The sequence below is a fragment of the Myotis davidii genome, unplaced genomic scaffold, assembly GCF_000327345.1.
Source record: "Myotis davidii unplaced genomic scaffold, ASM32734v1 scaffold159, whole genome shotgun sequence".
NCBI lineage: Eukaryota > Metazoa > Chordata > Mammalia > Chiroptera > Vespertilionidae > Myotis > Myotis davidii.
Window position 1 is genome coordinate 5,502,433 of NW_006291231.1, and position 12,256 is coordinate 5,514,688.

At 42.2% G+C, this 12,256-nt stretch overlaps 1 protein-coding gene across 3 annotated transcripts in view; it reads right to left on the reverse strand.

The window, feature by feature from the left end:
• The window catches only part of SNCAIP (synuclein alpha interacting protein), a 139,141-nt gene that overhangs the window by 27,380 nt on the left and 99,505 nt on the right, over positions 1-12,256 (reverse strand). For all 3 annotated transcript variants that reach the window (XM_006764391.2, XM_015564384.1, XM_015564383.1), the window contains exons 4-5: positions 7,520-8,394; positions 5,339-5,518 (exon numbers count right to left, since the gene is read on the reverse strand). In XM_006764391.2, the coding sequence (XP_006764454.1) occupies positions 5,339-5,518; positions 7,520-8,394 (1,055 nt within the window). The remainder of the gene's footprint in view (positions 1-5,338; positions 5,519-7,519; positions 8,395-12,256) is intronic.

Below are 12,256 nucleotides of genomic sequence, written 5' to 3' on the forward strand. Positions count from 1 at the left end.
AACATAGGTATATCGCCTATTATATTTCTGATATGTGGCTCTGGGTCTAAATAAACGATAGAATTTATTTAAGCACATTTTCATAATTTTCATCAGTTATTTTAAAGTTACTGTATTAAGGTATAATCTGTGTACGATAAAATGTACCCTTTTAAAATACACAGTTTGATGAATTTTGGCAAACAAATACTCACTTGTATCTACAAGTCCAATCAAGATTAGAACATTTCCATCACCCCACCCCAAAACATTTCTGCTAGCCTTTTGCTCTCATTCCCCTCACCTTTGCCCGAGGCAACCCCTGGTATGGTTTCTATCACCATAAAATTTTATCTCTCTTTTGCATCTGGCTTCTTTCATTCAGCATAATGCTTCTGAGATTCATCCAAGCTATGGCTTATATTAATAATTCATCCCTTTTTATTGCTGAGAAGTATTCCATTACATGCATATATCACATTTTGGATGCCCATCAACAAACTAAAGAAAGACAAAGTAATTCCAGTCTACTGGCCCCAATGCTACTTTCCCTGAAGGCTTCCCTGACTTGTGTCCACCAGAGCTCTTCCCTCCTGTGTCGAGGTCCCACACTGTGCGATCCAGGAATGTGGTTGTGATATATATAACCTAGTGACCAAGACCCAGACTTTGTAATGGATTTAAGTCCTTAATTTACCACTTAGTTACAAGACCTTGATCAAGCTACGTCACCTCTCTGATACTCAATTTTCCCCTCTGTGAAACAGCGGGGTGAGCAGTAACCACCTCATAAACGTGCTGTGGAGATCAAATGAGACGAAGCACGTCAGCTTACTAAGCACACAACACTTGCCACCTTATCCTATCAAAGTGCTCTCTGAGACACTCACTCTGTAAGACAAATGAGGCATTCAGCTGCTTCCCGGGTTTGCATGGTGTGGGACCCAGCAGAGGAATAAAGAGCTACTATGGCATGAGCTCAGGGAAGTCTACTCTAAAAACAAGACAGGGGAGGTAATCTGCTCATTCTTCATTTACTGCTACAGAGTTTCAAGGAGTCATCTCACAAGTATACACACGCAGAGTCTATTCCCTCCATTTGGAATATCTAGCATAACCAACCGGGGGTTTATTGAACAGCTTCCTGGTGCCTCATTCACATCTATTGCCTCCCTCTCTGCCCTCCTTGCTGCCTGGAGAGGCTGATCTGAATGCATTGGCACCCGTGCCCCCTGGCTTCTGGCTCGTTTTGACTGATGGAGAGTTTTGGCAAGAGACCAAGAAAGGAGAGTGAGTTTGAGATTCCCTCTGCTCCTGGCTCCCGTTCCCCCTCTATGGGGTTGTCATTGGCTGGCTGAACCAATGACAGTCAAAGGTCAAAGGTCAGCCAGTCTTCTATGCAGCCATCTCTCTCTCATGTCCTTTCCCAATCCCTTCAGGCTCTGGGGTGGTAACTGTGCTCTGGTTGTGACCCCCAGATATTGTGGGCTTCCTACACCCTACCCACCCTCCTCTGGTATATAAATCCTTCATTACTGACTTTCCTTGAGTTATATAATTTGAACACTGCCAAGTGTTTTCTACCAGGATTTAAAAAATCACACTGATATAATGTGCTTCATTCCCTCTGGATGAAGAAAGGAATGGGACCATATTGAGCATCTCTTAGGCAAGACAGTTTATATAAACTGGCATTTACACAGAATACAGAAATAAGAGGCAACATTTCTGATTTTAATAATTGGGTCTTTTCTCTTGGTCTAACTAAAGGTTTATTAATTTTTTTATCTTTTCATAGAACTAAATTGGGTTTTGATGATTTTCTCTATTGTTTTTCTATTCTCTATTTCATTTATTTCCACTTGGATGTTTTTATTTCCTCCCTTATGTTTGCTTTGAATTTAGTTTGCTTTTCTTTTTGTAGTTCCCTAAAGTAGAAGGTTAGGCTATTGATTTGCTATCTTTTTTCCTCTTTCTTTAACATCGACATTTATAGCTATAAATTTCCCATTTAAGCACTGCTTTAGCTCCTTAATGTTGCATTTTCATTCATTTCCAATTATTTTTCAATTTCCCTTGTAATTTCTTCTTTGATGCAATGATTATTTTAGAGTTAATTCCATATACTTGTGAATATCCCAAAATTCCGTCTGTTATTGATTCCTAATTGCATTCCATATGGTTGAAGAACATACTTCATATGATTTCAATCATTTTAAATTTATTGAAACCTGTTTTATGGTCTAACATACGGTTTATTCTGGAAAATGTTCAATGTGCACTTGAGAAGAACTCTGCTGTTGTTGGGTAGAATGCTTTGTTACATGCCTAGTAGGTAGACTTATTCAAGAATGCAACCTTTAAATAGGGCAAAAATAAATATATCACTAGTATGGGTTTGAAAGCAATATCACCTGCCACAAATAGAAATACCAAGAAAACAAAAAATGTTATTAAATTCTAGTGGGAGTTTTTGCCTGCTAGTCTCTGCGCCTGGGGTCACTCACTGTATGTTATAAAGGAATGTCAGTTGGTTGAAGTCATTTTTCTCACCAAACCAACGTTTTCTCTTAGAGCTTCATCAGAGGGACTGAATGAGAAAAAGTAATTAAAGTAATTTCATTCCCAGTCTGTTTAGCTCCTAAAATAATTTCTTGTTATAGCCCCATTTTAGAAAACACAATGCTTACACCTTATAGAAATTGTCTTTCCAAAGGGCCCTCAGTAATGCTCTGAATTCCTACAGTATCTAGTGTTGGGTCGCCCAGAAAACACCCAATAAATTCTGCATGTAAGTGGCAAGAATTTATGATGTTCCATTTAAAGAGTTTATGAGTGGGAGAGAGATGTTCTTAAGCCTTGGTATTTCTTCAAAGCTCCTTTTTTCCCCCTCCTCAGGTAATCTTTTTATTTGATACTCTGTCTCTGCCTCTGCTTCCTGTCTGCTTCAAGTCATATGATCTGAGTAACTTCTGCCCCTTTTACCAAGTTTGTTTGCTTGAATGACAACAGGGCTGTCAGAACTGTGCTTTATGAGGTGGAACACCACCAGCCTGATACTGGTGTTCAAAACAAGCTCCTAAAACAGAAAATGCAGACTTCTTAGGACTCTCTCCGGATTCATGTTCTCCAACTACACTGAATACACCAAAGTAGGACATATGTCAAGACAGATTTCTAAAGAGAGTGGCACTGGTTATAAAATATTTGTGTTTACTGCTTTTGTGAAATCTAGGTTGAATGAAAGCATAGAAGAAAACTTCCATTTCTCAAATCAATGTCCAGAAGAAAAGGCTGGGGCCCCAAATCTATAAAATCTTTGAGTCTTATGGGTTTGTATGTGTTCTTCATTAAAACAAACAAAAGTGCCAGGTTTTGCCTACTGATTGTGTTATGGCAATACTATGTTGACTGGAGGAGTTCAAGAACGAATAACACTTACTATGGATACCACAGAGGGAGTTTATGTCCAGGGTTAGCTTAATGACCATTAAGTTTCTTATGTACCTTATTACTTTAAAGGTTCTTAACTTATCAAAACAGGACTAGGGCATATAAATTATGAAAACATTTTTCATCCAACTGTACTAGTATAGTTAGAATATATTCAATAATTTAGCATGAGTCAGGAAAACTATACATTAGAAGTTATAAATATTTTATAAACACTAAAACATGTAGTGTTCTAATGTCAATGTTCATTGGCATTGCAAGAATATTTTATTCATTGCTGGCACGTGCCCATTGATGACCAGACCCAACCCCTATCTTCCCACAGGACTCTGACAATGGGCTAGATCTTGAATTTTCCATCTACACTTGAATTGATGATAATGTACCCACCTTATCCACTGGGCTATCAGCTTCTTAAGAAAAGGGATTATGTCTCATTCAAAGTTTTATTACCATCACCTAACACAGTACCCAATGGACTTGGTACATATTGTTGAACTCAACTATGCTGAACCTTGACTTCACATTTGGTTTCTCTTTCTTCGTGATGGTTGCCTGCAGGTCAGCTCTTAATTTGACATAGTATCACAACTAAAGAAAAATGATATTCACTGAGCTTGTTGTTTTACCAAAAAATTATTTTTTACACTATCTTTGAAATAATACCTTATAATTGGGTAAAACTAAATAAAACAGAAAACAACTTTTAATATATAAGACTTTACTAAATGGTAAATAAAGGTATAAAAATTCAGATTTGCATAAAAGATATATTAGGGGTAAGACAGCAATGGCTTGCTTTTAAATGTTATATGGCCATAACCGGTTTGGCTCAGTGGATAGAGCGTCGGCCTGCAGACTCAAGGGTCCCAGGTTCTATTCTGGTCAAGGGCATGTACCTTGGTTGCGGGCACATTCCCAGTAGGGGGTGTGCAGGAGGCAGCTGATCGATGTTTCTAACTCTCTATCCCTCTTCCTTCCTCTCTCTAAAAAATCAACAAAATATATTTTAAAAAATGTTATATGTTCTTTGGTGATTTCATAAGTAGATTTCTTTAGCTAGTAAGTTCCCCTAATAAATTTCAATATAATTTCATTAATAAAAGTTATGATTATTCAGCTTTCAGAAGACATTATTATGTGAAGTACAAGATGTATTATATTTCCCTAAACTTCATTTCTAGCTTCGTAATAAATATGACTGAATTCCACATTTATTTGCCAAAGTCCTTAAAAGTAATTTTAGTTTAATAGCTAACCTCCTAGTGATGTGTGATATATTTCACAGAGGTGCTCACTGCAAGGCTAAAAAAGACCATGTCTTTCAGTATCACAGTTTCCAGGGTTTATCTCTGTCCCAGTCAGCATTAATTTGTGTAGTTTTGACACAGAGCCTACTATGCTCTGCAGTAGCTAAACACACACTCGGCACCGATATTCCAAACAACGCATGATCCTGAAGACACCTAAGCTTCAGATATGATCTGCGAGAAGCCCACTTCATTGTCTAAAATACTCCTGAGGGCTACTACCTCTTTGTCTTATTCATTATACTCACATCAGGGGAAAATAAAACAGCCTCCAATAGATCCAGGTACAGTTCAGAGTCTAAACTGCAGTCTCCATGAATAACAGAAGTTCTCAGCAATGCAAGAGACCAGTGCCCTTTCTCTTTACTAGCTGATTTGAAGCTCACCCTCGTTGCACAATAAATTGGAATGCAGTCTCAAAATCTCAAAGCAGTTAGGGAGTGAAATGATTCATCTCTTAAATATAACGTGCATTTGCTGTTTGCTTGGTATCGCACTCTTCTCTCCCTCTCCATCCCAGCACTTTAGCTCACTAGGAATCTTAAAAAATAGAAATCTAACTTTTAGCTGTGGAGAGCCCAGCCCCAACCACTCACCTTGATGGCCAGGCCCGCTGGAGTCAACTTCGCGGCATTCCGCTCATTGAGGAAATCTTCTCCCATCAAAGAAGTGAGGTGCTGCAGGCACTCCGCGTGGCCCTGCGACGCGGCAATGTGTAAGAGATTGTTTCCACTTTCGTCATGGATTTTGTCTAGATTGTCAGCAGCTAGGTGTGGCTGTACAAATAGGAAGATGGGAAAAACTCAAGTCAATAAATCCAAATGACACACTCTGGGGGTTTTGCTCTGGGTGCTGAGAAGAAGAGAAAACCTTCCAGGAGCCCTGGTGACAGTCATTAGAGCCCGATAAGTCAGAATTCCTTGCTATAAATTCTAATGCTTTTTTTTTTTAAAATATATTTTATTGATTTTTTACAGAGAGGAAAGGAGAGAGATAGAAATAGAGAGTTAGAAACATCAATGAGAGAGAAACATCGATCAGCTGCCTCCTGCACATCTCCCACTGGGGATGTGCGCGCAACCCAGGTACATGCCCTTGACCGGAATCGAACCGGGGCCCTTTCAGTCCGCAGGCCGACGCTCTATCCACTGAGCCAAACCGGTTTCGGCAATTCTAATGCTTTTCCATTACGTTGTTATATTATGCTTCAGAACATAAAAGCTCAAGAGACTTATTTTCATGTGAGACATGGTGACAGGGATAGGTCGCAAGCTTGGGGGGGTTCCAAGCTGGCCTGGAAACCACTGCGATGACATTTATAGTAACTGGCAGGTTCCCTGTCTCTCCCCTCCACTCCAATGCTAAGTCCTGAGGGCCAGGTTGTGCTACGTTCCCTGCTGTACATTTGTTGAAAGGATGAACTACATCTCTCAACCATCTGCTTTGCCTTGAACCATGGAGAACTGGCTTGGACTGCAAGCTAGCTGGTGGCTGCTGTGACTAGTGCTCCCAGGGTCCCTCTAGACACTTCCATCCCCAGACATGCTCTGGGGGCATCGGGAGGCTGCCTGCCTTTGGTTTTCTCACCTCCCGTGAAGTCATCCCCTGAGTACAAACTGGTCAATAAAGACCGTTTGTTAAATTGAGAGGTGCTAATCATTTGGGAAATATGGGAAGGACAAAAGGAAGAAATGAACCAAAGAGAAATAGAGAAGAAGAGCCAAGAGAAATGGAAAAGACATTTTTAGGAGGGAAAAAAAAGTATTACTTTATTAAAATTACTCAATCATATCATCCTATTATAACAGTAAGATTTGTGATAATACAGCAAACACACTGTACTTATCTACCCATGGTTTTAACCTAAGTAGAATCACACTGCCAGGATGTGATGGTTTTCCTGAATGAGACTTCAATTAACATCACTGTATTAGCCCAGGCTTGCTACTGTTTCATCCAAGTCTGGAAGCCAGAAAAGAACAAGGCAGGCAGATGGAGTGTGATTTCACTTCAGCTCCCTGAGCCTAAGCAGAACAGACTTTTCTTACATCATGTTACTCTGTGTCTAGAGTCTTTAGAAAAAGCTTCCTCATGCTCCCTAGACATGCGGAGCTGGAACTAGTCACAGCCCCATGTGGCTCAGAGGGCAATCAAGCTCCAGGGTAAGCATCTATCTGCAAATGCTTCCAAACATCCTGGTCCAACTCTCCGGAATAATAATCAGGATAAAACAGAAGACCCTCTGTTCACGTATCTGGCAGGTCCACCTTCGGCAAGAAACTGACATCCCCACAAAGAAGTGAGTGAGAGCACTGGAAACCATTGGAAAGCAAAAGAAAGACATTAAGATTCAAGTGAGAGAGAAAGTGCTGGGCTTTTCTGTTTTGTTTTTGTATTAGATTAAGTGTCCTGATTCCAGTTGAATTTATGCAAACTTAAAGTGAAATAACACTCCCTCTACAGTCATTTGTTTTTCCCTGCCTTAACCTCCAAATTTTTATTTTAAAACTCTAAAGTCAAACCACCTAACTAAAACCACAAGTAAAGACTGCATCACCCATGGACACAGACAGTAGTGTGGTGAAGGCCTGGGTGTTGGGTGGGTCCAGGGTGGAGGGGGTCAATCGGGAAGGAGACATCTGTAATACTTTCAATAATAAAGGTACATTTTTTAAAAAGAATGGGAACCAATGCATCTTCATTCTGTTATTAACGAATGGAGCGGACACACTAGTCTCTGCATGACTCCTATTGATGCTGAATGTGCTCATACTTACCAGGAGAGAGATCTGTCCTTCTTTAACGATGTTCAAGATGCTTTTTACTTTTTGCAGATACTCAGTCCTTTCTTCGGGGCCTTGGGAGCTGGTCCAGCTCAGGCCGCCGACCTGCTCTTCCAGTTTGGGCTCCGCTGCGGAGGTCTGCAGGTGGAAGGTCCTGAGCTGGCAGTCCGGCAGGGGCCTCTCCACGTTTCGGCTGTGAGCATCACTGAAGGCCTTGCTGAGGAAGTCCTTGCTCTGGCTTTCCGGCTCATAGGCAGCAGAGCCACACTTGGCCAGCGGCGGCGAGCTCTCTGCGTCTTCCGGGGAGAGCTTAGGCTGGTCGCGGAGGACAGAGGATGCTTTTCTCGGGTGAGGGCTTTTCACGGGAGAAAGGACACAGAAGGGTGTGGTGTTGGACGGTGAGTTCTCAGCATTTCCTGTCGCGCAGACTTTGCCAGAAAGGCCGTTGATGGTTGTGCATAAGCCCAAGACTCTTTTTTCTGCAGCCGCCTTGGGGAACGGGGCGAGCTGTTGGCTGGATTTAATGTAAGGCACATCCAGAATCTCATCCATGTCCAGGTCATAGTGCTCCAGTTCGCCCAGCAAGGCGCTGGGCTCCGTGGTCTTCGTCTGGGGGCCGCCCTCTCTGTCTCCCCCGGGGCTGAGCTCTTCGGGTTGGGGGTCTGCGTCAGTGTCCCCCCCTTTCTGGTACTCTGCCTTCTGGTTCTTTTGGTCATCACTTTCGTTGTTGTCCAGAGTCTCCGGCTGATGTTTCAGCGGGGACACGCGCTTCACGGGGCGGAATTTACTGTACACGTCCGCGATCCCTGTGGGCTTCTGCGCGTTCGTAATAAGCGTCGTGACGCTGCAATTCCAGCCGGAGCTAGAAACTGTGTTAAAATAAGTCAGAGGAGATTATTCCATTGAAACACTGAAAACATCTTGGCCAGGCCGGCAGACACGGCCCACTCAAGTGATGCTCAAAGTAAGCGCCTGTGTAAGGGGGCCACTTAGAACGTGGATCATAAAACAAACAGTGCACTTACCATTGGAAAACAGTGAAAGAGAAGACCGTTATGATATGTCGGCTCAGAATTAATTAAAGCAGTGGGAATGGTGAAAGCCGACAGCTGAAGAAAACAAACGCAGACAGGTATTTAGGTCTGTTCCCTGGACAGCTGCACCTGCCTGGCAAGGATCTGGATACTTGTCCCCACCCTGGAGAGTAGAATGGGAGGGCAGGGTCCTCTGGGTTAAATGCACTTCCAGACTGTTTAGGGAGAGGAAGGATGTAAGCGCACACATTCACACATGCACCCACACACACACACACACACATGCACACATGCCTACAGACACCCCTGTCACCTAAGAAGGCCTGTATAAAGGAGGGCTAACTTGTTTAATATTGGGCAAATGGTGGCCGACTGGGTGATTCACCAGGTGATCGGTTAGATGCATGCGGGAAAGAACACGGAGGAATGCAGTGGTCAGGAGTTGACAGGACCCTGGGAGATAAGCCGTGGGTTCGCAACCCCATCTCCCCCTAGCCTGAGCACGCCAGTCTACCGCTGCTCAGGGGCATTTCCCGGTGCTGCCCGGCATACGACACAGCAACATAGTGCACCGACACTTTGCAGCTGAACTGAGCTCTTGAAGATTCGATGCTGCCTCCACTGTCTGACAAGCTGGAAATAAACAGGAGGAGAAGGACGTTGCAGAGGGAGGGTGAGGTAGGCAGGCCTGTGTGTGTGTGTGTGTGTTCTTATTTCTGTTCAAAGCTTAGATAAACACTATACGGTTTGCATTTGAGTAAGTGTCTGGTTGAGATGGAGTATAACGCGAAACAGCAACACATTGGAGGTGAAAGGTAAGAACCACCACTTCTCCCAGTTAGCGTCTCGGTGCAGGATGGTGGAGCAGCATCCTCAGACACCAGGATACTGCTTCCTCTCGGGGAGACTCCCCTGACGAGATGACAGATGACCCAGGACGCTGGAAACCGGAGGCCAGCGGTTGATAGATCCCTACTCCCCTTCCACTCAGTTTACACCATCCCCCATCGAAGGGGTGAGGTTTCAGGACATGCCCTCCAACCAGGGACCTCTCATCTAGCTATCCTTCTGGGACAACAGCAGATGGGAAGGTTTTAACCCCAAAGCATGTTTTTGTGTCTGTTCTTTGCTGTTGGGCACAACAAAAGAGACAGGAGGTATGTATACTCCAGTCTATAACTTCTGCAAGAGTCTCCGGCTACCACTGATTGTGAGGGTGAAAGTGGGAGTTATTAAAAGTTTGGAAGGAGTTATAAAAGTTTCCAAAATTCAAACCATGGTCATCCTTCCTCCTGCTAGGATGTGTTCTAGGAGGAGTCAGAAGGGTTCTGTAACAAAGCTAAGGAGAAGAGAGTGAATGTTCTGAGCCTGAATGCCATACAACTGTGGATGGGTTCTTTCTCCAAGACTGACCTCAATTATGCAGGGGTTTTCAGAGGGTCTCCACTATGTGATCCTCCTCTGAGGCCCTTCTAGCTCTGGCATTTTAGAATCTAAAAGGAGAATATTATAAGCTGTGAGGTGAGGCTTGGATTCTGTCCAGTACAGAACAGGTAGGGAATGTTCCAGAAGGAAGGAAGGGATCGACATGCTCTTGTGCTGCTGCATCTCTTCCCTTTCGTTGGCTCTGGCTCTTAGCTGTACACAGGACTTGGCACAGAGCTGACAATTAACAAACGCTAGTATTTGGATTTGAATCTCACTTTGTACAACACATTAAGCCTCCTTTTTAAATGCCCAAAGTGCATCCTTCCCAGGGATTTACAGCTTAATTTCACAAGGGAAAGAACTTCTGCTAATAAACTTGGAGGAGCACTAATTACCAGTAAGAGCTGGATTTTCTGAAGTTATGCATGAAATGTAAATATGCAAAAGGCAAAGACTAATTCCAGTTGGTCCATTATAAATTTAGAAGTTTTTCTATCCCTTCTATGTCCCTTTCTACCTGAAAATGTAAAGCTATGAAAAAACTAAAGTCTGCCCAAATTTTTTGCCAAGGCTTTCTTTTCTCTCTTCCTTTCAAGAACACATGGTTACTTACTTATTTAAAACAACAGAGAGATAATGGACATAGAGTTTATAATATGTAAATATGCCTTTAATTTTATCTGTTAATTTTCTGAAGTGTATATATATATATATATATATATTCACATTTCTGAGATACATACTTGTTAGGTGATGCTGTTTGCTAATATTTTTGCCAATTACCTTAATTTCTTTGGAACTTCTTGAAAATGTGCATCTCAGGATGTAATAAAGAATTTTTAAAGGCACATAACTTAGTGGGCCAGTACAACGAGTGCATTGTACCAATATATTTATGTATTGCATAAGGTCGTGGGTTCAAAGGGCTACTCTTTTATGTTGGCTTTATTTACATGTGAAATTTTTTCCAAGTGATACAGGGAAATGGATACCATATGTTCCCCAGCTGTTTTGTTCTGACAGGAGCCATTAAGAACGCTCTATGGAAATGAATTCTGTCTGAGTCTTATGAAAACACTTCTCTCCACACAAGGGTCCAGAAACTGAAGAACGGGTGTCAACATTAGGCTTGTTGTCCTTCCCCTTACTCAAACGGATGACTCTTTTTTAGGCCAAAAGTGAAATCTATGCTTTCTAGTCTGTGTCTCGACTACTGGGAACAAATCCCAGTCATGAGAAATGGATTATTTAACAGGTCTTCATGAGAATACTCTATATTACTATATCACATCCTCATCTGAGAAGGACAATTTTACATGTGTGCAAAAGATAAAATTCAATGAGTTTATTTCTCCTAAGCTGGGCAAAAGGGTACTTTAAACACAACACAAGAAAAGGGGCTATTAATTACTGTAGTTCTACCCCAACATCATAATAAATTTCTTATAATACATGGAAACAAAGTTCAGACTAACTATGGTAACTAGGAAGATTCTGAGGCTAAATTTGTTTTCGGAGGACCATGAATAAATATTGCACATGTTAACAAACTTTAAATGCCTGAAAATTTTATGCTATCTTATTAGATCTTTACAAGCTCTGTGAGAACAGGGCCTGTGAGTAATTAATCTCTCTATTCCTTACATAAGTAGGGTCCTAATGGCTTTAGGTTGAATGGATTCATTTTTTAACATCTTACCAAAGTAAACTTGTCCAATACACCTTAAATCTGTTGGCTGATTAGGTCACAAATTTTCTAAAATGGTCAGTAGGTAAGTGGAAGTGTATGTGAGGCTGACTTATAGGCCACAATGATCTCTTCCAATCTAACTGGCATTTAGAATGTCTCTGATCACCAGCAAGATATTCCCAATTGCCTGCTGACCATCCATTTATTCAACAAGCATTTACTGTGAGTCTAGGAATGGCTAGCATTTGTCGCTGGCAGCACGTTCTGGTTTAGGGGTCTTATCCCTCTCCAGTCGTGCCTGCTTTCACAGTCTCACAAGCAGTCCACCTCCAACGCATGGCTCACCCTTCTCTCTCTCTATATATATATTTGTAATAATATGTTTCTATTGATTTCAGAGAGAGGAGGGGGGAGAGGGAGAGAGAGAGATAGAAACATCAGTGACAAGAGAGAGAATCACCCATCAGCTGCCTCCTGCATGCCCCACCTACTGGGGGTCGAGCCCACAACCGGGGCATATGCCCTGACCAGGAATCAAACTTCAACCTCCTGGCTCACCCTTCTCTTCCCTTGATCACT